The sequence below is a fragment of the Panulirus ornatus genome, chromosome 15 (assembly GCF_036320965.1).
Source record: "Panulirus ornatus isolate Po-2019 chromosome 15, ASM3632096v1, whole genome shotgun sequence".
NCBI lineage: Eukaryota > Metazoa > Arthropoda > Malacostraca > Decapoda > Palinuridae > Panulirus > Panulirus ornatus.
Window position 1 is genome coordinate 26,781,739 of NC_092238.1, and position 26,449 is coordinate 26,808,187.

Below are 26,449 nucleotides of genomic sequence, written 5' to 3' on the forward strand. Positions count from 1 at the left end.
ATCAACACGTAGGTTCTAATTTCCTTCATTAGATTAACAATATAGGGATTTCAATTTGGCCTAGAACAGAAAATGTATCATACTAGCAAAGCAAATTACATTCTTTTAACTCCACCACCCCAAGAGAAAGGCGCAGAACTAGCCATTTCTAGATCTAAGTGAGGCATGAATAAAGATAATGGAAGCAGCAGAAAAATGGATGAGGAAGGATTGATGAGCAAGGTGCAGAAAGCCAGCCAGAAGCCTCAAACTGTGGGTTATCTCAGCCAACTCTGCCACCACCAGCCACACTCATCAATACCAACTCCTCAGCCTGGGAACCCCCATGTTATATCACGTAGCTTCCACATTCTCATGCAATATATCATCCAAACAGTCAAGTTCATCATCTGCTGCGGACCAAGTTAGATTTACTTCAGCCTTCTGCGACATTCCTAAGAATCACGATCCATCATTATCTTCCAAGCGACAGTCATATGATGAAATCGTTTGTTGAAAGCATTAAGGGCAATTGTGCATACATCGAGCTGCTAAGCTAAACATGACATTAACAAATGGGGTACATTTTTCCTTTGTCAATAACCACATATTTCAGTGATGTCTAATCATTCAGTGATAAACAAATCCTCTATTCACTATCATATATATCAGTGAGTAAAGTTATTCATACTGAATTATATTCTAAGTGTCCCACCCTCATTAATTTACGTCATTTCAGGTTGAATTTCATCAGTTATGTGTCGGGCCAACCTTGGCATTTGTCTAGGCCCATTGGTAAGTTGCAAGTTGTGCTAACTTCCTCTTCTGATCCCCACTATAATTTTGGCAGCATCCACAAACAGGTTTTAATAGGATTCTAATACCTTTGGGAAGTCATTTACAAACATCAAGAGGAGCAATGGTTCTAGGAAAGACCCCTAAGGTAAGGCGCTGTTACATCACGCCATTTGAAGAAGACTTCCCAACCAGTAGTTTTGTTCCCTTGCACCAAGGTAATCTATCCATCATCAGTGCTTCCCCTTTATTCCAGTCTGAATATTCAGCTTTTTTACCAGTCTCCTAAGCGGTACAAAGCCAAATGCTTTCTGGGAGTCCAGATACAGACAGTATTGCTGTTTCACTAATGCAGGAAACGATAAATAAGAAATATGAGAATAAGAGTAGCCTTTGCTTTTCGTTTCTACTACGATTCTATTTCTTACAACTGTTATTGACCACAGTTCTGTTTCTTACAACTGCTATTGACTACAGGTTCTATTTCTTACAACTGTTATTGACTACGGTTCTATTTCTTACAACTGTTATTGACCACGAGTCTATTTCTTACAACTGTTAATTTCTTAAGCCTTAACTATATATGCGAATGGTTGCTCCTATTTATAATACAAATGATCTCCATGAATAGACAAATATACTGCAGAGACAAAGAAACAAACAAAAAATTCTAAGAAGCCTTAACAGAGATATTCAGATCTCTTCAGTTATAAGGTAACACCAGGCCTTTTTCATGCACTGTATTACATATTCAAAATGATGAAAAACCTGCAACTTGTGGACTGTGCTACATTGAATATACTTCAAGGATATGTATGATATGTGATAAGACAATCACCACAAAAAAAAATAAATTTTGAATACTGTGCTTAAATGAGAGAACAATTTGATACGTTGAAAAACTGATACTTCATGACTTTTACAATACTGTGGTGATGCAGTCAAAATTTCCCTTTTCAATTACTCAGTTATCTAAGTTCAATTATTCTAATTCCTTAAAAAAAAACTTGTTTTAGTTGGTCTAAGTTATTAATGATTTTACAATGGAGGATCAGTCACACACTATACAAAATGACTTATCATGATTTTATTATAAAAATACAAAAATGTATATCAATAAATTCCTTCCAGAACTTAAAAATTTCTGATTTACTTACACTTGTAATTACATATACAAAATGTAATCAGAAAATTTTTGATAAGTGATTATTAATGATATGCCCAAAGTCAATAAAATGTATAATTGATGCCCTTATTCATTTACCTGTAAAGAAAGTGGGCACAATTTTTGGAAAAGAATGGCATTTAGCAATATCATTAATTCTTTTTGAGATACTTCAAAATAGAACATGAGCTATCTCTTTTCCTATTAGTAGCTGGTGTTTTCTTAGACTGTGTTGAACTTTGTTTTAAAAGTCCATGCTCCTGGAGAATTTCTTTTTTCACATAATCTGGGAGAGCACTAAAAACAGTTGGATCTACCCCAGGAATTGGTAAATGTGAATCAAAAGATGAAGTTTCCTTCAAGTTACATATTTCAAGCTCCAAGGTTTCAGGAGACTCTGTAACACTATAGCTACAGGTGGGTTCACTGCCCTTCAAATCCTCATGGGATGATACATTTTCCAGAAAAACTTTGGAATTTGCTTTTTCACACAAAAAATTTGAACTGGACAAGTCCATGGAAACTCTAGGCTTAAAGAAATTATCTATTTTTTGGTTTTTACTGGAATCATATTTCATGGGACTTTGTTTTGATTTCAATTCTTTTCTTGTCTTCAAATTAGTATTCCTGCTATTATCACTATAACTATGAAGAATTTCATCTTGCAGCTCTCTTGGAAGAGCATTAAAAACTTCTTTATCTATGCCATTGGGTACCTTAAGAGAAGTATCCCTTTCAGATGATGCAAGAGAGTCAGTCTCATTATCACATACATTTAAGCTTTTTACACTATCAATTTCTGAAGAAATAAAATTTTTCTTATCACTAACATTGGCATTTTCCATCACTGTTTCTGTTTTCTTGGAATCATCTTCAAGTTTTCCTGAATGCTGACAAGTCTCTGAAAGTATATCTTCTTCTGAAACATTAACTTCATCAGAAGACACTGTAATACTCCTGTCTTCTCTATTTTTCACAGAGGAGTTTACTTTTAAACACTCCATATCAATACATTCATTAGTCAATGCATGAGATAATTTGCAATGTTTCCGATTACCTTCTCTTTTAAGCTCTGAGTCTTGATCAACAGTGTTTTCCCGAACACGCTTTGAGAAAAATTTACTTATTGACTTGTCATCTGCAGCCCGCTCAACAAATTTGGTGAAAGCAACACCAATAAGAGTGAGGTGAAAATTCTTACTTGTGTCAACCATCTTATGAAACAAACTCATGACCTGAGTCATTAAGGATGATTTGGTATTTTCATTTGCTTTTCCAACACCCATTGTAAATAGTGATGATGAAATTGAAACTTGTCTGGTTTCTCTGTGTCCAAATTTTTTAACGTTGTCAAATTTACGGACTGAAACCTTAACTGATGCTGGAATTCGACCATCATCAGCCAGAAGCTTAAGTAGTCTTTCAAGCAATGTAGAATACTTCCTTCTAACCTCATCAATTGAGGTTACTTTCCGAAAGGCATCTTCTAATCCAATGCTCTGTGGGCGTCCACTCTTTCTTACAGGAGTTTCATCTATTCCAAAACTTAGATCTTTTAATCGTTGACTAGTTTCATCATCAAATTTAGATTTTAGCAAGCTTATTGTAGCATTTTGAAGTTCTTGTACTGTTAAAATTCCTATGTCTTCAAGTGTTCTGTAAGTAACACTGCCAATACCTGGTATACTTCTTGTCAAATTTAATGAACTCATTATGTCGTGAACTTGCCAAGGGAATATAACTGTCTGCTGGTTAGGTTTGTAATAGCCAGATACAAGTTTGGCAAGCAATTTGTTGTGGGCTATACCAGCACAACAAGTGATACCTGTTGTCTCAAGTATCTGCTGCCTAAGTTCTCTAGCTATGTGTGTCCCTGCAATCAATCTTTTGCGGCAACCACAACCACATGGGTCCCCTTGATTCACTTGATCTGGTTTTTTATCACCATAGATATGGCCTTCTACTTCAGTCCTTTTAGAAGTTATGTAATCTTCTACAACTTCTGTTATATCAACAAAATTTTCATCTAAACCAAGTCTTTCCACAAGAGGTGTGAATGTGTGGGCAACAGCAGAGATCTCTGCAGAAAATTGTCGGTAGTGAGTCAGATCTGAACCATCAACAAATATCATATCAGGTAATATCTCTATAGCTTCCTTTATCCACATGCTCTTTTTGACTCCAAGAGACCGAGCTACATAGTTGCAGGTTACCATGAGGTTCTTCTGCTTAATTCCAAGAGGTTTGTCACGAAGGCTGGGATTGCGAACCATCTCCACCTGAGCATAAAAGCAGTCAACATCTATGTGTAGAATTGTTCTCTGATGGTGATCTGGAAGGATAGCCCACTCATCCTCTTCATGACTGAGACAGTCCTCGCTTATCTGGAAAGAAAACTTTATCTCCTACAGACTTTACTACACTGAATTAAAGTTATGTGAAAGTAAAATTAGACAAACTAATGGACTGGGCTTACAGATGGCAAGTGAATTCTAATATCAATGAGTACAAAATATTACACACAGGCATTAAAAATGACAAAAAAATACAATCCGATTCTCTTGACTTACAGCATGTAAATAAGGAAAAAGATAGGTATGATAATCTCAGATGACTTAAAGCCAAGTAAGGAGTGCAGAGAAACAATAAAAAAGGTAAACAAATTTCTTAAGTTCATAGACAAGGCATTTGATTTCAGTTCTAAAAGATTAATCCTCACAGAAAGATTATAACCAGGGTTAAGATAAATGTCAACTTTATTCAATGTTTTGATATATCACGATAACATCAGTGGCTAAAACAGAGAGACATTATAAGCATTAGAATTTAATATAATGAAAAATATTCAATTAAACACTAAAACAAAAAACACTTTTAAAACAATGATACAAAATCAAATTACACAATATTTAAAGGTACTAAAAACATGGTGCTGATTATCGATGGTTTGAGTATTCTTATTTATAGTGCTTCTAATGTTCTCAAATTATCATTAGAGCAGTTTTCAGTTATTATCCTTAGTTGAGAGAACATTGTTCAACTCGGATATTTTTTCCAGCTGAGTGAGAAGTGCACCCTTCCTGCTCCAATGATCTAATAAGTCATCTGTTTATTTGTCCTAGCTGCCAAGCAGGATATGTAGGAAAAACCATGCAAGCTTTCAAAACAAAAATGGCCAGGCACTATAAATAGTTTGTTAAACATCTATTCCATATCTTTCGATGTAACTTTATCATTTCCTTGTAAACAATTTGTTTCCATAAAATGTATTCTCCTGCAGGGGCATTCAGCTCACACGATATGTACATTCCCTTCTCTGACTCACAATTAGGTTTCATCTCTGCCTAAAATCATGGCAAATATTTTCATGAAGCAAAGCATTTCTTTATATAAAGGAGCTATGACATTCTCACTTCTTTTTTCATATGACCAGTATTTCTGAATTATAATCAAAAGTAACTGTATCTGTAATGATTTTTGCTATGCTACCTTTTCTTCACTTTGCCATTTGAACAACACCAATGCTCTCTCTCCTAATGGCAAAACCTCTTTCTATCTCTTTCTTCTCCTTTAACTCTAACTCTGTTCTAGCAGTCCCACACCCCACTACCCCTCTCTGCATCATATTTTCATACAGTCCCAAAAGAACTCTTCTATGGACACATATACATCATACAAAAGAACTGTATCCCTCGTGTTATGAAGGAATGTGCTTCTGAACACATGCCCGAGTTTGCTCATCTTTCTGCTTCTGCTTATGTACCAAACTTTTCCTTCTTGGAAGCATTCACTGGGAGAGATTACTGTATCAACAACTATTAATGATGAGAGAAAATAATCCAAATAACACTTCACCACTCTTTAACAATTCTCTACACCCTACACCATCCATAAATAGCAAAAATATTAACATTCCAAAGCCATATCTGTGCTGTCCTTAAATTGGAACTTTACCAGTGAATATAAGGTACTGATATTGTCGAAAATAATACAAATGGATTTGTCATAATTATTGGAGTTCTATATCACTTGTAGCAATCACTTCTGAGAAGGTTAAGTCATGTAAGATCAAGTTAGCTTAATTAAAGGCTGAGTGCTACTGACATATATTGTGTTACTGACATGTATTGTACACCTTACTGGCCCCTATCACCCGAGCACTGGGGCAGGCAGGGGAGCACTCTTTGTACAAAACTGGCTGCTTGGTCACCTAACTTAACCTGGCAATTGTTTAAGCTACTTGTGCCACTTTACTGCTACATTCATCGCATCAAAGGAAAAAAAGTTATTGCAATCACTGGGATTCCTACAAATATTCATTCTGATGTGTGAGAAGAGGGATTTCTAAAATTCAGTGGATAATTTCAATATTTCCAGCGTAATGAATTAAAGAAAATCTCTTACCAAGAGCTATATTGAAGTCTGGGTTAAGATCTGGGATAAAACAGTCAAACCAATCAACCTTACTTAACCTTCACAGAGGAGTTTCATACCTTGGCTCTCTGACCATAGCCTACCAAAAGATGGACAATAATAAAGAAAAAAAGGAAACCTGGACCTAGCTAGTCATCTACCTGTACATTATTCACACTGCTTATTATAATCTCTGATATCATGAATGTTGCGTGAGGCTGCGAATGTGCTAAACTTTCCTTCTTTCATCATAAATATTTTCAAAACTAGCTTTACAAATTAACATTGCCTGAACTGTTAATAAAGCTACAAATATACCAACAAGAAAGAAGAATAATGGGTAAAGTTCAAGAGTTCAAGTCCTGGGGAAACAAAGAGACAAATTATGGATTTGGAAAAATGTCAATGGACTTCATATACCTAACAGAAGTAATCTATTCTGGATCAATGACTTGGAGCATTATTGTTTCCTATGACTGTTAGATGTAATAATAGAGGGCTTGAGGGTTATGATGATTAAGGGAAATGTGAAGAGTAAGGGAAACTACTACAAATCAATAGAATCTCACTTAACTCCCATAACAGATAAAGAATTACTCTCTCAACGCAAAACACAAGAATCAATATGAGATAACATATTTCTTTGGCTTATAAAACCATACCTCATCACTTGAATCCATGGGCGGGGTATTATTGTTTACACATTCGCAATCACTTTGTCGTCTGCCAGCGCCGCACGAGGCCAGCGGTCATTCAAGCTAGCAAACACACGAGCCATCACTGTCCAAAAACCCACAAACAGAAATGAACGACACAATGATAAACTTTACAAGAAGTCTTGTGTTAAAGTATAATTTTAGATTATTTTTTGGATAACAGTTAGATATAAATACGGGAGTATGAAAGCAAAACAGACTAAAGGAGGAAACAATTTCTGTTACTTTAGAGGCGTCAATATTCATATATTGTTCATAAAATTGGTAGAATTCCTAACAGCGTCCTGAGGCGTTAGCGATCTGTAACGAGGATAAACCAATAGTGATGAAATAATCTTTAGGCTGTCATAAATCTATATCTACTAAAAACTGGCGTTATTACTCATTTTTACAAACGTGTTATCATTTCCAACTAAATATGAATGAAATAAGATTCAGAGAATAGCGTCTTTCAAATGTGAGTCAAAATACCACTGAGAAAAACCTTATCTCAAAAGAAAAATGAGATAATGTGTAGAAAAATTTCATTCCACATTATCAGACTTCGAGTAAACTCGCTGAAAAAATAAACACAGGAGCTGCAAGCTTTCCTCATATGAGAGAAATCTTTAACAAGTCAAAAACTGCTGCTGGACTCTCTTAAAATGTGACTGCTGTACTGGCTGCTGACCTACAGACCAAAAACAAAGCGTGGACGCAGCAATCATGAGACGCAGTGGCTTGCTAAGTCTTTTCGTGGTCTAGTTCATGGCGGAGGCACGCATTCAGCGGGGAAGATATAAAACAAAAGAAAGCTATGTAGGTTGTCTTGATGAAGGGGGTTGCATGAGCTCCCCTCTGCCATCCTATGCACGGGTACCTTTCCATCTGCTTGGAAGGTGCAATGACCTACCTGGAGAAGGGGAGAGGAGAGACTGACACATCCTGAACAAATCCCAAAGTAATCATTCCCTCTGGGTAGGGAGAAAATGACCCTCGCTCCTTCACTGCTGACGTGGTGGAGACTGAATCATTTCCTGTTGACAATGTCCTCAGCGATGTGGATTCACAGTCAGAGGGCCAACTTTCATGTCTGGAAGAGCCTAAATGAGTCCAGACCAAAACGATTTTCTGTGTCTGTTGTTTGTAAAGATCCGTTTTAATATGTGGAGTGATATGTCTGACGACCTCATGAGATCTCGACATTGATCATCATGAACCAGATATCTGGCTCGACCCCATGAGATCCTGACAAGGATCATTATGAAACCTGATATCTAAATGACGCACGGAGAGATGATATCTGCTTTGAAATGCTGTGATGAACACACTTCCTTCCTCTGCATCCTGGATGTGTCAGACGTAACCCGCTCCAACAACACCTTTTAGTGCTTGTGTGAAGTATATATCAAGCTGTAAGATCGTTCTTAATTCAGCGTGAGCACAGTGATTATGGTCGGGGAATCTATGTTGGTTGCATTCGAGTCAAAGAGGACAAAAACGTTCTCTGCGACTATCAGTCTCGAGGAGGACCAGGACCAAAATTTATGGGAAATAAAAGAGAGTCGTGTTCATCCTTATCATACATGTAAACTGAGCATCATCTGAGTCTCGAAGAAGCTTATACACTTTATCAACTTAGTCTACAGAAACAGTAAGTGTAACAGGCAAACAGACATTTTGATCTGTATGACAATGCTACGTTCTGAGCCCGTATGTTTTGAGACTATTCTGTCCACAAGAGAAAACTGCACCCAGCAGATGCTGAGGCCTCTTTATGTCCGGGTGGATGAAAGGCTTATATACAAAACACCAACTTTGAGTAGCATGTGCACTTCTGTATAAGAAAGGTGTGTACGTTTCTCCGTAATGAGAGAGAGAGAGAGAGAGAGAGAGAGAGAGAGAGAGAGAGAGAGAGAGAGAGAGAGAGAGAGAGAGAGAGAGAGAGAGAGAGAGAGAGAGGACGGGGGAACAAGGATTTCTATTACACAGACTGAAAGGATGGCTGCCTTGTGTATGGCCTGGGAGAACACACACACACACACACACACACACACACACACACACACACACACACACACACACACTAACCCGGGGAAAAGAAATACCACAATCTTGAACCCGGACGCCTACATCAACCGAAACTGGCAGAGGCCACGAGTGAGATGTGGACTAAAAACTTGATGTGCAACATTACCGGTACTTGATGATTCTCACAGCAACGAACAGACGAGTAAATAGCTGACATTTATTAGATGACCCTTAGGGTTGGCTTGCTTGGTAACCTGGGGCTTAGCTGGGATGATGACCTGGAGACAAACTGCTAAGAAAGTCGCAGGTCTACGTGTAGAAGGAAAAAAGAAGAGGAGCAAAAAATTCAAACAACTGTTATGTAATATGGAGAGTGTAAAGATGAAAAAGAAATATATGACGAGAGAAGATATATTTGGATAAAATTGTGTCCAGTTAAATTTCAGATTATAAATTTCCAGGACCAAATTTACTGTAGATTTTTTTTCAGTAATAGTTTTTTCAAGGACGATTTACAACTTTGTTGAGTAACTGAAGTTTTGCTTTGAACATCACCCATTCCATTAGTTACCCTCCCTTCTCCATCTGTTAGATACACACGCCATGACATATCAGCTGCCCTTCAGTACCTCAGTTGAGGACGCATTGCATTTATAATCTGTCGTCCACTAGTCTTCGCTAGTGGTACAGTTGGTGACCTTGTGACTCGAAACTTCAAGTTTGTTGGTCGGTGGCGAGAGCCCTTTGCCTGGCTGTCCAAGTCCACTGTTGTAGAACAGGCGGGCAAGTAGGTGGGTGACCCTCCGCCATTTTTCTGTTTAAGTTACACCACCACCGCCACTAACACCGCCATCATATTTTACAGTGGAAAGGTAGCTACCACCACTTCTGTCACAGTGGACAGGTGTCTACCACCACCTGCCATTATTCCATGGCGTTTTTCTCGTGTTGGTTTTGTTTTGTCGTATCCATGAGAAGTAAAAAGAGTGTGTGTGGATGTTAAACTATTACATGACGTTCCTGACTTACACGCTAGGCCATTTACCACCACTCTTATCCTACCTCATACGTCAGGCCATTCACCTTGATTTCTTCAGACAAACACAAAGAAAATTTAACCGGTATACAGTTGTTCTATCTACCTCCTCTTTCTTTACTGAGAACAAAAGTAACACTATCATATAAACTGTTCACACGAGCGATGAACACTTTACTCTTCATATCTAACCTGTTATGAAGTTCGTAACCAGACTTTCAAATACTGAGAGGTCAAGCTGTGGTCTGGAGAAAAGAATATGCAAATCTAGACGTTCCTTCTAACTGGTTGCAATATCTAGTGTGTCCTCGACAGATAACACAGGCAAAGAGTGCTTGCTTGGCTGTTCGCGTCACCAGGCAGTTAAAGCTTCTCCAACCTCTGTATTTCTGTCGGACCATCACACCACCACATCTCTCTGTGGACAATGGCTTACTCCCCAGCCGTCTCAAAGTTTCACAAATCTTATAAAGATCTGTGCTGGCTGTGTTCCAGCAGACGGAGTCTATGAACCGTGAAACTCACGGCCCAGTGACCAGAGAGATCGTCACACGCACGCTTATTCCTGGATCCAGTCAGATACGTCCGGCAGCGTGGGGGAAGAAGACACTATGTAGGTGAGTTCCGATGTCACAAAGCAGTATAGGTCATGATCGGTGTTGACGAGGAAGTAAGAACACATGTTGGGTTCCATCCTCCTCACAGGGACGGTCACCCGTCTCCAGATCACCCTGTTCTTGTTGCTTCTGATCTTTGATGAATGTCGAAGGGGTTTTCACGGCACGTACAAACCCACTCCCCTTTATAGAAAAAGGGAAAACAGCTTGACTCTTGTACAGGCACATAAGATAGTAAATAAGTGAAATTAAGACTAGGGTGCCACTGCAATGCTAACTGCTTAGAAGGTCGAAGAACTGTTTCGGGAATCTTCCTCAACGAAGGCTAAAAACGATCATCTGACCAGTGAAAGAGTCTACCCCTTTATTCCTGTCTGTGGCTCTAGGTTCTTAATTACCCTCTAATGGGGTAGAGTCAGAAACTTCCTGGCATTCCAGGAATACACAATCCATTCATCTCTTCGATCTTAGATGAACTTCTTGCTCATATGGAGTTCATCATCACATAGAAGGGAAGAAACGTTGAACTGCATGTCCCTCTTTCCCTTTGCTTTGTGTGTGTGTGTGTGTGTGTGTGTGTGTGTGTGTGTGTGTGTGTGTGTGTGTGCGCGCGCGCGCGCGAGTAAACTGTTGTTAAAGTTTCTTTGATAATTAACAACAATAGTCAACAGCAACCAGAGTCAGCATGCTGGGATAAGCAAATGATGGAGGTATCCAGCGGCCCAGAGGGCGAGAGGTGGAAGTGGTAGACACTGTGGCAGGTATGACGGTACATGGCGGGCGTCGAGGAGGCAGGCAAGCAGACAAGCAAGGAGGTGTATCACACGGCAGGTTGGAGTGAGGATGGGCGAGGCGGCAGGCAAGCATCTCGCCAAAACGGAGCAACAAAAGCAACAGTAGTAGCACCGGCAGTGGCTCCTGCTGCAGCCGACGGACCTGCCTCATCCCGGCTGTGCTTGGTCATGTAACCCGCTCTCGTTCCAGACAACCCCCTCCTTCCAGAATGGACAAGCTCCTAAGCTCCCAGTAACCTCCTCAGGTCTCAGCCGCCATCTTAAATGAGATCGTGTAGCTTGGCCTTATCATTCTTATCTCACGATCAATTCTGGTTATCTCTCGTGGCTTGGGCTTGGCTGGAAACTGACTAGTTTGGGCTTTCCTTCGACAGTCGCATCTGGGTGTTATCGCCATTTCGCATTGCCCACTCGATACGTAAGCTCCTTGCAGTGCTTGCTTGCCTGATAACACACTGCGTAGTTGTATCTTTTTTTCGATACCGAGTCAACACTCGAGCTTAACATTGTCCACTAAAATATGAGGAGTCAGTTATTCTCTTGTGATCAACGAGGCTAAGGTGGAAGGGGGTCAACCTCAGCTCCTTACACCAGGAATGGTAGGTAAACAGGCCGACATCCAGAAGAAAACAGCAGTGTTGACACAAAAGGAGATGGAATGTAACGGTGATCAAGGCTGAGCTTACAAGAGGCAGTCGTGGTCAAAATCTCAAAGTTCAGCTGGTGGTCTGTGTTGGTGACAAGGATGGCCTTCGTCTAATTTTTTTCTTTTATATTTTTCAGACATGAGCCCGTACGATGCCAGTCACAAAAAAAGGGTATACCCTCTCCTTCTGACCTCTACTTTCATGATGCATATGCAAATGAAATTGGCTTTATAGTCCGCTATACCGGCAATAAAAATCCTTGACATTTGTTTATAATGTGCATCCTTATATTTGCTGTGTACATATAATGTGCATAAAGACACACGCACATATATCTATATAGATAACATATTCACATATATTCAAGCACACATGGACACGTATACCTACATACTTACAGATATACGAACCTCCGTAGTGCAGTGGCTAACATTGTAAATCCATCAATCTAACGGATCAGGGTTCGAATCCTGGATAAGGTAGACATCCCGCTCACAGTCAGCCCAGCTGTTCATCCATCCACATGAGTCTAGTCGATAAATGGGTCCCTGGCGTAAGATGGAGTGCGTACATGAATGAGTAATATGCGTATATAAGGTTAAGACATGGTGTTTATATACAAGGTTAAGAGAGTGGACAACAAGAACACAAAACTCGCTTCTGTAACAGTAATTACACACAGATACTATGGTGTCACACACACACACACACGCACACACACACACACACACACACACACACACACACACACACACACTTATACAATGAGGCTATACATAACGTAGTGGTCGCGGGTGAATCCAGCTCTACCGCTAACGTACCCTGTAACCTCCCATCCCTCCTGAGGGAGTCGACCCCATGGCCTCTCTTGCTGCTGGTGGCAAGAACAGGGTTCTCTCTCGCATCTAGTCACTGGTAGAGGATGGCGCTCCAAAGGAAAATTTCTCCCAATGAGGAGATCAGTCAATTTTAAACTTAATCTAAGCCAACTGTTTGGATGGATAAGTCAATTTTAAACTTAATCTAAGCCAACTGTTTGGATGGATCAGTCAGTTTTAAACGTCATCTAAGCCAACGGTTTGGATGGATCAGTCAATTTTAAACTTAATCTAAGCCAACTGTTTGGATGTATTCGTCCAAAGGTCCACCAAAGAAAATTTAATCTTTAGTGGCTCCTTTTGCTGCCCAGTATATGTAATCGGCGCCTGTGGGACTATAATGACGACTAAACGATGTTTTAACATCAGATTTGTATTCAGAATGAAAAATACTTCTTATAAAAAGTTTTTAAAGGAAATCTAATTTCTTGAGAAAAATGCTAAAATTGAAGGTCAGGGTGTTTTTTGGCTCCAAAAACTTTTTGTTTCAAAATTGAAAGATGATATATTCAAACTCTTCTATAATTGAAATACTCTTGGAAAATATATTATAATGCTCTTAGTTTCCGATACATGCCCAGTAAATACGATTTAAAGAAGCAGAAAACATTTTGAAATTGACTTCATTTAACAGGTTAAATGAATGTCATAAGGACGACTAAACGATGTTTTAACATCAGATTTGTATTCAGCATGAAAAATACTTCTTATGAAAAGTATTTAAAGGAAATTTAATTTTCTGAGAAAAATGCTAAAAATTGAAGGTAATAGGTCAGGGTGTTTTGTGGCTCCAAAAACTGTTTGTTTCAAAAATGAAAGATAATATATTCAAACTCTTCTATACTTGAAATACTCTTGGGAAATATATTACAATGCGCTCAGTTTCCGATATATGCCCAGTAAATACGATGCAAAGAAGTAGAAATTATTTTGAAATTGACTTCATTAAACAGCTTATTTGAATATCATAATGACGACTAAACGATGTTTTAACATCAGATTTGTATTCAGCATGAAAAATACTTCTTATAAAAAGATTTTAAGGGAAATCTAATTTGTTGAGAAAAATGATAAAATTGAAGGTAATAGGTCAGGGTGTTTTTTGGGTCCAAAAACTTTTTGTTTCAAAATTGAAAGATAATATATTCAAACTCTTCCCTACTTGAAATAATCATGGAAAATATATAATAATGCTCTCAGTGTCCGATACATGCACAGTAAATACGATTTAAAGAGGCTGAAAATATTTTGAAATTGACTTCTTTAAACAGCTTATTTGAATGTCATAATGACGACTAAACGATGTTTTAACATCGGATTTGTATTCAGCATGAAAAATTCTTCTTATAAAAAGTTTTTAAAGGAAATCTAATTTTTTGAGAAAAATGCTAAAAATTGAAGGTCAGAGTATTTTTTGGCTCCTAAAACTTCTTGTTTCAAAATTGAAAGATAGTATATCGAACCTCTTCTATAAGTGAAATACTCTTAGAAAATATATAATAATGCTCTCAGTTTCCGATACATGCCTAGTAAATACGATGCAAAGAAGCAGAAAATATTTTGAAATTGACCTCGTTAAACAGCATAATTGAATGTCATAAAGACGACTAAACGATGTTTTAACATCAAATATGTATTCAGCGTGAAAAATACTTCTTATAAAAAGTTTTTAAGGAAAATATAATTTTTTGAGAAAAATGCTAAAAATTGAAGGTGTTTTTTGGCTCCAAAAACTTTTTGTTTCAAAATTAAAAGATAAAATATTCAAACTCTTCTATACTTGAAATAATCATGGAAAATATATAATAATGCTCTCAGTTTCCGATGCATACCCAGTAAATACGATGCAAAGGAGTAGAAAATATTTTGAAATTGACTTCATTAAACAGCTTATTTGAATGTCATAATGACGACTAAACGATGTTTTAACATCAGATTTGTATTCAGCATAAAAAATACTTCTTACAAAAAGTTTTTAAAGGAAATCTAATTTTTTGAGGAAAATGCTAAAAATTGAAGGTAATAGGTCAGGGTATTTTTTGGCTCCAAAAACTTTTTGTTTCAAAATTGAAAGATAATATATTCAAACTCTTCCACAATTGAAATACTCTTGGAAAATATATTATAATGCTCTCAGTTTCCGATACATGCCCAGTAAATACGATGCAAAGGAGCAGGAAATATTTTGAAATAGACTTCATTAAACAGCTTATTTGAATGTCATAATGACGACTAAACGATGTTTTAACATCAGATTTGTATTCAGCATGAAAAATACTTCTTATAATAAGTTTTTGAAGGAAATCTATTTTTTTGAGAAAAATGCTAAAAATTGAAGGTAATAGGTCAGGGTGTTTTTTGGGTCCAAAAACTTTTTGTTTCAAAATTGAAAGATAATATATTCAACGTCTTCTATACTTGAAATAATCCTGGAAAATATAACATAATGTTCTCAATGTCCGATACATGCACAGTAAATACGATGCAAAGGAGCAGAAAATATTTTGAAATTGACTTCATTAAACGGCTTATTTGAATGTCATAATGACGACTAAGCGATGTTTTAACATCAGATTTGTATTCGGCATGAAAAATACTTCTTACAGAAAGTTTTTAAAGGAAATTTAATTTTTTGAGAAAAATGCTAAAAATTGAAGGTAATAGTTCAGTGTGTTTTTTGGCTCCAAAAACTTTTTGTTTCAAAATTGAAAGATAATATATTCAAACTCTTCCATACTTGAAATAATCCTGGAAAATATAACATAATGTTCTCAGTGTCCGAGACATGCCCAGGAAATACGATGCAAAGTAGCAGAAAATATTTTGAAATTGACTTCATTAAACAGCTTATTTGAATGTCATAATGACGACTAAGCGATGTTCTAACATCAGATTTGTATTCAGCATGAAAAATACTTCTTATAAAAAGCTTTAAAAGGAAATCTACTTTTTTGAGAAAAATGCCAAAAATTGAAGGTCAGGGTGTTTTTTGGCTCCAAAAACTTTTTGTTTCAAAATTGAAAGATAGTATATTCAAACTCTTCTATACTTGAAATAATCATGGAAAATATATCATAATGCTCTCAGTTTCCAACACATACCCAGTAAATACGATTTAAAGAAGCAGAAAATATTTTGAAATCGACTTCATTAAACAGCTTATTTGAATGTCATAGTGACGACTAAACGATGTTTTAACATCAGATTTGTATTCAGCATAAAAAATTGTTCTTATAAAAAGTTTTTAAAGGAAATCTAATTTTTTGAGAAAAATGTTAAAAGTTGAAGTTTTTTCGCACCATAAATTTTTTGTTTCAAAACTGAAATATAATATATTCAAACTCTTCTATAATTGACATACTCTTGGAAAATATATAATAACGCTCTCAATTTCCGGTACATGCCCAATAAATACGATGCAAAGGAGTAGAAATTAGTTTGAAATTGACTTCATCAAACAGCTTATTTGAATGTCATAATGACGACTAAGCGATGTTTTAACATCAGTTTTGTAATCAGCATAAAAAATTATTCATATAAAAAGTTTTTAAGGCAAATCTAATTTTTTGAGAAAAATGCTAAAAATTGAAGATAATAGGTGAGGGTGTTTTTTGGCTCAAAAACTTTTTGTTTCAAAATTGAAAGATAATATATTCAAACTCTTCTATACTTGAAATAATCCTGGAAAATATAACCTAATGTTCTCTGTGTCTGATACATGCCCAGTGAGTACGATGCAAAGCAGCAGAAAATATTTTGAAATTGACTTCATAAACAGCTTATTTGAATGTCATAATGACGATTAAATGATGTTTTAACATTAGATTTGTATTCAGCGTGAAAAATACTTCTTATACAAAGTTTTTGAAGGAAATCTATTTTTTTGAGAAAAATGCTAAAAATTGAAGGTAATAGGTCAGGGTGTTTTTTGGGTCCAAAAACTTTTTGTTTCAAAATTGAAAGATAATATATTCAAACTCTTCTATACTTGAAATAATCCTGGAAAAAATATCATAATGATCTCAGTGTCCGATACATGCCTAGTAAATACGATGCAAAGAAGCAGAAAATATTTTGAAATCGATTTCATTAAGCAGCTTAATTGAATGTCATAATGACGAATAAACGATATTTTAACATCAAATATATATTCAGCGTGAAAAATACTTCTTATAAAAAGTTTTTAAGGGAAATCTAATTACTTGAGAAAAAAGCTAAAAATTGAAGGTAATAGGTCAGGGTGTTTTTTGGCTCTAAAAACTTTTTCTTTCAAAATTGAAAGATAATATATTCAAATTCTTTTATACTTGAAATAATCATGGAAAATATATCAAAGTGCTCTCAGTTTCCGATGCATGGTCAGTAAATACGATGCAAAGGAGTAGAAAATATTTTGATTTTGACTTCATTAAACAGCTTATTTGAATGTCATAAATACGACTAAACGATGTTTCAACATCAGATTTGTATTGAGCAAGAAAAATACTTCTTATAAAAAGTGTATAAAGGAAATCTAATTTTTTGAAAAAAATCCTAAAATTTTTTTGGCTCCAAAAACTTTTTGTTTCAAAATTGAAAGATAATATACTCAACCTCTTCCATAATTGAAATACTCTTGAAAAATATATTATAATAATCTCAGTTTCTTATATATGCCCAGTAAATAGGAGGCAAAGAAGTAGAAATTATTTTGAAATTGACTTCATTAAACAGCTTATTTGAATGTCATAATGACGACTAAGGGATGTTTTAACATCAGATTTGTATACAGCTTAAAAAATTATTCATATAAAAAGTTTTTAAGGAAAATCTAATTTTTTGAGAAAAATGCAAAAAATTGAAGGTAATAGGTCAGGGTGTTTTTTGGCTTCAAAAACTTTTTGTTTCAGATTTGAAAGATAATATATTCAAACTCTTCTGTACTTCAAATAATCCTGGAAAATGTGACATAATGTTCTCAGTGTTCGATACATGCCCAGTAAATACGATGCAAAGCAGCAGAAAATATTTTGAAATTGACTTCATTAAACAGCTTATTTGAATGTCATAATGACCGTTAAACGATGTTTTAACATCAGATTTGTAATCAGCATGAAAAATTATTCAAATAAAAATTTTTTAAAGGAAATCTAATTTTTTGAGAAAAATGCTTAAAATTGAAGGTCAGGGTGTTTTTTGGATCCAAAAACTTTTTGTTTCAAAATTGAAAGATAATATATTCAAACTCTTCTATACTTGAAATAATCCCGGAAAATATAACATAATGTTCTCAGTCTCCGATATATGGCCAGTAAATACGATGCAAATGAGCAGAAAATATTTTGAAATTGACTTCATTAAACAGCTTATTTGAATGTCATAATGACGACAGGGCAATGTTTTAACATCAGATTTGTATTCGGCATGAAAAATACTTCTTATAGAAAGTTTTTCAAGGAAATCTAATTTTTTGAGAAAAATGCTAAAAATTGCAGGTGTGTTTTTTGACTCCAAAACCTTTTGCTTCAAAATTGAAAGATAATATATTCAAACTCTTCTATACTTGAAAGAATCTTGGAAAATATAGCATAATGTTCTCAGTGTCCGATACATGCCCAGTAAATGCGATGCAAAGGAGCAGAAAATATTTTGAAATTGACTTCATTAATCACTTTATTTGAATGTCATAATGACGACTGAACGATGTTCTAACATCAGATTTGTATTCAGCATGAAAAATACTTCTTATAAAAAGCTTTTAAAGGAAATCTAATTTTTTGAGAAAAATGCTAAAAATTGAAGGTAATAGGTGAGGGTGTTTTTTTGGCTCAAAAAAGTTTTTGCTTCAAAATTGAATGATAATATATTCAAACTCTTATATACTTGAAATAATCCTGGAAAATATAATATAATGTTCTCTGTTTCCGATACATGCACAGTAAATACGATGCAAAGGAGTAGAAAATATTTTGAAATTGACTTCATTAAATAGCTTATTTGAATGTCATAATGACGACTAAACGATGTTTTAACATCAGGTTCGTATTCAGCATGAAACATGCTTCTTATGGAAAGTTTTTCAAAGAAATCAAATTTTTGAGAAAAATGCTAAAAATTGAAGGTAATAGGTAAGGGTGTTTTTTGGCTCCAAAAGCTTTTTGTTTCAAAACTGAAATATAATATATTCAAACTCTTCTATACTTGAAATAATCCTGGAAAATATATAATAATGCTCTCAGTTTCTGATACATGCCCAGTAAATACGATGCAAAGGAGTAAAAAATATTTTGAAATTGACTTCATTAAACAGCTTATTTGAATGTCATAATGATGACTAAGCGATGTTTTAACATCAGATTTGTAATCAGCATGATAGATTATTCATATAAAAATCTTTTAAGGAAAATCTAATTTTTTGAGAAAAAAGCTAAAAATTGAAGGTAATACGCCAGGGTGTTTTTTGGTTCCAAAAACTTTTTGTTTCAAAATTGAAAGATAATATATTCAAACTCTTCTATACTTGAAATAATCCTGGAAAATATATAATAATGCTCTCAGTTTCTGATACATGCCCAGTAAATACGATTTAAAGAAGCAGAAAATATTTTGAAATTGACTTCATTAAACAGCTTATTTGAATGTCATAATGACGACTAAACGATGTTTTAACATCAGATTTGTATTCAGCATGAAAAATACTTCTTATAAAAAGTTTTTAAAGGAAATCTAATTTTTTGAGAAAAATGCTAAAAATTGAAGGTAATAGGTCAGGGTGTTTTTTGGCTCCAAAAACTTTTTGTTTCAAAATTGAAAGATAATATATTCAACCTCTTCTATAATTGAAATACTCATGGAAAATATATCATAATGCTCTCAGTTTCCGATACATGCCCAGTAAATACGATGCAAAGAAGCAGAAAATATTTTGAAATCGACTTCATTAAACATCTTAATTGAATGTCATAATGACGACTAAACGATGTTTTAACATCAGATTTGTATTCAGCATAAAAAATTCTTCTTATAAAATGTTTTTAAAGGAAATCTATTTTTTTTTAGAAAAATGCTAAAAATTGAAGGTAATAGGTGAGGGTGTTTTTTGAAATTCCCAGTAAATACAATGCAAATGAGTAGAAATTAGTTTGAAATTGACTTCATTAAACAGCTCATTTGAATGTCATAATGACGACTAAGCGATGTTTTAACATCAGATTTGTAGTCAGCATGACAAATTATTCATATAAAAAGTTTTTAAGGAAAATCTAATTTTTTGAGAAAAATGCTAAAATTTGCAGGTAATAGGTCAGGGTGTTTTTTCGGTCCAAAAACTTTTTGTTTCAGAATTGAAAGATAATACATTCAAACTCTCCTATACTTGAAATAATCCTGGAAAATATAACATAATGCATTCAGTTTCCGATACATGCCCAGTAAATACGATGCAAAGGACCAGAAAATATTTTGAAATTGACTTCATTAAACAGCTTATTTGCATGTTATGATGACGACTGAATGATGTTTTAACATCAGATTTGTATTCAGCATGAAAAATACTTCTTATAAAAAGTTTTTAAAGGAAATCTAATTTTTTGAGAAAAATGCTAAAAATTGAAGGTAATAGGTCAGGGTATTTTTTGGCTCCAAAAACTTTTTGTTTCAAAATTGAAAGATAATATATTCAACCTCTTCTATAATTCAAATACTCTTGGAAAATATATTATAATGCTCTCAGTTTCCGATATATGCCCAGTAAATACGATGCAAAGAAGTAGAAATTATTTTGAAATTGACTTCATTAAACAGCTTATTTGAATGTCATAATGACGACTAAACGATGTTTTAACATCAGATTTGTATTCAGCATGAAAAATACTTCTTATAAAAAGCTTTTAAAGGAAATCTAATTTTTTGAGAAAAATGCTAAAAATTGAAGGTAATAGGTCAGGGTGTTTTTTGGCTCCAAAAACTTTTTGTTTCAAAATTGAAAGATAATATATTCAACCTCTTCTATACTTGAAATAATCATGGAAAATATATCATAATGCTCTCAGTTTCCGATACATGCCTAGTAAATACGATTTAAAGAAGCAGAAAATATTTTGAAATTGACTTCATTAAACAGCTTATTTGAATGTCATAATGACGACTAAACGATGTTTTAACATCAGATTTGTATTCAGCATGAAAAATACTTCTTATAAAAAGTTTTTAAAGGAAATCTAATTTTTTGAGAAAAATGCTGAAAATTGAAGGTAATAGGTCAGGGTGTTTTTTGGCTCCAAAAACTTTTTGTTTCAAAAATGAAAGATAATATATTCAAGCTCTTCTATAATTGAAATACTCTTGGAAAATATATAATAATGCTCTCAGTGTCCGATACATGCCTAGTAAATACGATGCAAAGAAGCAGAAAATATTTTGAAATTGACTTCATTAAACAGCTTATTTGAATGTCATAATGACGACTAAACGATGTTTTAACATCAGATTTGTATTCAGCATGAAAAATAGTCTTATAAAAAGTTTTTAAAGGAAAATCTAATTTTTTGAGAAAAATGCTAAAAATTGAAGGTAATAGGTCAGGGTGTTTTTTGGCTCCAAAAACTTTTTGTTTCAAAATTGAAAGATAATATATTCAAACTCTTCTATACTTGAAATAATCCTGGAAAATATAACATAATGCTCTCAGTTTCCGATACATGCCCAGTAAATACGATGCAAAGGAGCAGAAAATATTTTGAAATTGACTTCATTAAACAGCTTATTTGAATGTCATAATGACGACTAACGATGTTTTAACATCAGATTTGTATTCAGCATGAAAAATACTTCTTATAAAAAGTTTTTGAAGGAAATCTAATTTTTTGAGAAAAATGCTAAAAATTGAAGGTAATAGGTCAGGGTGTTTTTTGGCTCCAAAAACTTTTTGTTTCAAAATTGAAAGATAATATATTCAAACTCTTCTATACTTGAAATAATCATGGAAAATATATCATAATGCTCTCAGTTTCCGATACATGCCCAGTAAATACGATGCAAAGAAGCAGAAAATATTTTGAAATTGACTTCATTAAACAGCTTATTTGAATGTCATAATGACGACTAAACGATGTTTTAACATCAGATTTGTATTCAGCATGAAAAATACTTCTTATAAAAAGATTTTAAAGGAAATCTAATTTTTTGAGAAAAATGCTAAAAATTGAAGGTCTGGTAGTTTTTTTGGCTCCAAAAACTTTTTGTTTCAAAATTGAAAGATGATATATTCAACCTCTTCTATACTTGAAATAATCATGGAAAATATATCATAATGCTCTCAGTTTCCGATACATGCCCAGTAAATACGATTTAAAGAAGCAGAAAATATTTTGAAATCGGCTTCATTAAACAGCTTATTTGAATGTCATGATGACGACTAAACGATGTTTTAACATCAGATTTGTATTCAGCATAAAAAATTCTTCTTATAAAAAGTTTTTAAAGGAAATCTACTTCTTTGAGAAAAATGCTAATAATTGAAGGTAATTGAAATGCTAATAATTGAAGGTCAGGGTGTTTTTTGGCTCCAAAATTTTTTGTTTCAAAATTGAAATATAATATGTTCAACCTCTTCTATAATTGAAATACTCTTGGAAAATATATAATAATGCTCTCAGTTTTCGATACATGCCCAGTAAATACGACTGCAAAGGAGTAGAAATTAGTTTGAAATAGACTTCATTAAACAGCTTATTTGAATGTCATAATGACGACTAAGCGATGTTTTAACATCAGATTTGTAATCAGCATGAAAAATTATTCATATAAAAAGTTTTTAAGGAAAATCTAATTTTTTGAGAAAAATGCTAAAAATTGAAGGTAATAGGTCAGGGTGTTTTTTGGCTCCAAAAACTTTTTGTTTCAAAATTGAAAGATAATATATTCAAACTCTTCTATACTTGAAATAATCCTGGAAAATATAACATAATGTTCTCAGTGTCCGATACATGCCAAGTAAATACGATGAAAGGAGCAGAAAATATTTTGAAATTGACTTCATTAAACAGCTTATTTGAATGTCATAATGACGACTAAACGATGTTTTAACATCAGATTTGTATTCAGCATGAAAAATACTTCTTATAAAAAGCTTTTAGAGGAAATCTAATTTTTTGAGAAAAATGCTAAAAATTGAAGGTAATAGGTCAGGGTGTTTTTTCGCTCCAAAAACTTTTTGTTTCAAAATTGAAAGATAATATATTCAACCTCTTCTATAATTGACATACTCTTAGAAAATATATCATAATGCTCTCAGTTTCCGATACATGCCTAATAAATACGATGCAAAGAAGCAGAAAACATTTTGAAATCGACTTCATTAAACACCTTAATTGAATATCATAAAGACGAGTAAACATGTTTTAATATCAAATATGTATTCAGCATGAAGAATACTTCTTATAAAAAGTTTTTAAGGGAAATCTAATTTTTTTAGAAAACTGCTAAAAATTGAAGGTAATAGGTCAGGGTATGTTTTGGCTCCAAAAACTTTTTGTTTCAAAATTGAAAGATAATGTATTCAACCTCTTCTATAATTGAAATACTCTTGGAAAATATATTATAATGCTCTATGTTTCCGATATATGCCCAGTAAATACGATGCAAAGAAGTAGAAATTATTTTGAAATTGACTTCATTAAACAGCTTATTTGAATGTCATAATGACGACTAAACGATGTTTTAACATCAGATTTGTATTCAGCATGAAAAATACTTCTTATAAAAAGCTTTTAGAGGAAATCTAATTTTTTGAGAAAAATGCTAAAAATTGAAGGTAATAGGTCAGGGAGTTTTTTGGCTCCAAAAACTTTTTGTTTCAAAATTGAAAGATGATATATTCAACCTCTTCTATACTTGAAATAATCATGGAAAATATATCATAATGCTCTCAGTTTCCGATACATGCCAAGTAAATACGATTTAAAGAAGCAGAAAATATTTTGAAATCGACTTCATTAAACAGCTTATTTGAATGTCATAATGACGACTAAACGATGTTTTAACATCAGATTTGTAGTCAGCATAAAAAATTCTTCTTATAAAAAGTTTTTAAAGGAAATCTAATTGAGAAAAATGCTAAAAATTAAAGGTAATAGTTCAGGGTGTGTTTTGGCTCCAAAAACTTTTTGTTTTCAAAATTGAAAGATAATATATTCAAACTCTTCTATAATTGAAATATTCTTGGAAAATATATAATAATGATCTAAGTTTCCGATACATAGCCAGTAAAAACGATGCAAAGGAGCAGAAACTATTTTGAAAATGACTTCATTAAACATCTTAATTGAATGTCATAAAGACGACTAACCGATATTTTAACACCAGATTTGTGTTCAGCACAAAAAATAGTTTTTGTAATGAGATTTTAAAGGAAATCTATTTTTGGGGGAAAATGATGAAAATTGCATGTAATAGTTCTGGGTATTTTTTACCATAATGCTCTGTTACCGATACATACCCAGTAAATACTATGCAAAGGAGAAAATATTTTGAAATTGACTTCATCTAACAGCTTAACTGAATGTCTTAAAGACGACTTAACGATATCTTAACACCAGATTTGTATTCAGCATGAAAAATACTTCTCATTATGAGTTTTTAAAGGAAATTTGTTTCCCTGAGAAAAATACCAAAAATGATCATGGAAACTATATCATAATGCTCTCAGTTACCGATATATACCCAGTAAATACAATGCAAAGGAGCATAAAATATTTTGAAATTGATTTCGCTAAACAGCTTAATTGAGCGTCATAAAGACGACTAAACGATATTTTCGCACCAGATTTGTATTCAGCATGAAAAATACTCTCATAATGAGTTTTTAAAGGAAATCTTATTTTCTGAGAAAAATACCTACCATATCTCGGGTATGGCAGGTAGGGCAGGTGCCTTGGGCACCGCTTGAAGGAGGTCGCCACTCAACAAGTTTCTTTTTTGACATATGCTACCCGATTGACATTTTTAACTGTCTGGTTTTGTGTGATAAAAAAGAAACTCGCATACTTTTCAACTATAGTAATATTTTGCTACTATCAGTTGCATTACCGCTTCTACTTTAAAATTTTGATGAAATAAGTCTTTAAGATTTTAAGAGTTTACATAGAAGCTCTTCAACAATTTATAATTACGCTGTATATAGTTTTATATACATCCACTGTATGTACATTTTTAATCAAGCCAGGGGCGCAATTTCAGTGTTTGCCTTAGTCTCTATTGCCCTAGATACGCCCTTGTTTAGATACACTACATAAAAAATTGAACTAGAATATGGGGTTGATTTAGCAAATGCGACGTAATATTCTCCTTAATTATCAAATAAGGTATATCAACCAGGAGCTGAAAAAATAGAATAAGGCACACCTATCTGTATGTCTCTGATTATCTCTACCTCTCTATATTCTTACGACACTCATCTGAGTTTCTTATCTTTTCCCCTATCACAAACAGTCTCGAAAGGACCCAGTGGTCCATTGCTGTTTTCATTCTCTTGTATATTTTTGTATGATATCGTAACTCGATTCTTTTACAGTCATTCACCCTCATCTCGAGTCTTTCCCTCCTTCGTTTATCTCTGTTCCTCGTTCAACCACAATACATTGTATCAAACCAAACTTATTCACCTTTCCAAACTTGCCGGCCGCACATCATATCGCAAGTCGTTCTCCCGGCCGCATATATGAAATTCCTGGCCGCATGCGGCCGAAAAAAACGGGCCTTTGCGTTGATTAATGACAAGAAACTTTAAGAGCGTTGGAACTTTTGCTAATGTAAAAATTTTACGTGAAACCATCCATTTCCAGCGGTAGTAACAGTCTCAAGAAAAATGATTAGACTGATCCTATCAACAGTGATGTTACGAAAGATGACAATTACCTTAAAAACTAACTGAAGTACTTAAACTCAAGATTATAAATGTCAGACCTCACTGTTGTTCACTACACCCACATGCAGACGTCTGGCATCACTGCTGTAAACACCAAATCCTTGCCAAAAAGACGAATGAAATATTCACATAGATGTTACTCACTAATACTCCTGCGATGTATGTTTGTGGTAGATCACCTGATCTTGCAAGTTGCTCACCAATAACGTGTGAATTGTGGTTGTGGTAGACTTCTTGATCCTGCGAGTCGAGGCAACCAAACTTCCCCCAGGAGCGATGTAAGGCTATATCACAAAAGGCTGCTTGTTTACGTTTTTATCTGAATGATTTATTGCATGTAGCGTTCTTTCAGGAATATCCTACACATGAACTAAAGCTTAATGTAAGAAAATAGATTAATAAGTTTTGAGTGTTTGACTAAATTTATTGATTAGCAATCAATAATTCGTTATTCATTTACCGATCAGCTAGCATTAGGGGAAAAAATGGTCTTAG

At 34.2% G+C, this 26,449-nt stretch overlaps 1 protein-coding gene across 2 annotated transcripts; it reads right to left on the reverse strand.

The window, feature by feature from the left end:
• Positions 1–1,841: 1,841 nt before the first annotated feature.
• Positions 1,842–26,232, reverse strand: LOC139753788 (DNA polymerase iota-like). Of its 2 annotated transcripts, XM_071670653.1 has the most exons (3): positions 26,099–26,232; positions 12,583–12,720; positions 1,842–4,323 (listed from the first exon to the last, which is right to left on the reverse strand). In XM_071670653.1, the coding sequence occupies exon 3, from the start codon at positions 4,210–4,212 to the stop codon at positions 2,092–2,094; it is 2,121 nt and encodes a 706-aa protein (XP_071526754.1). In that variant the 5' UTR covers positions 4,213–4,323; positions 12,583–12,720; positions 26,099–26,232; the 3' UTR covers positions 1,842–2,091. The 2 variants fall into 2 exon arrangements, with proteins under 2 accessions (XP_071526754.1, XP_071526753.1); XM_071670652.1 differs by lacking the exons at positions 12,583–12,720; positions 26,099–26,232 and adding an exon at positions 7,015–7,133.
• Between the last annotated feature and the right edge of the window lie 217 nt (positions 26,233–26,449).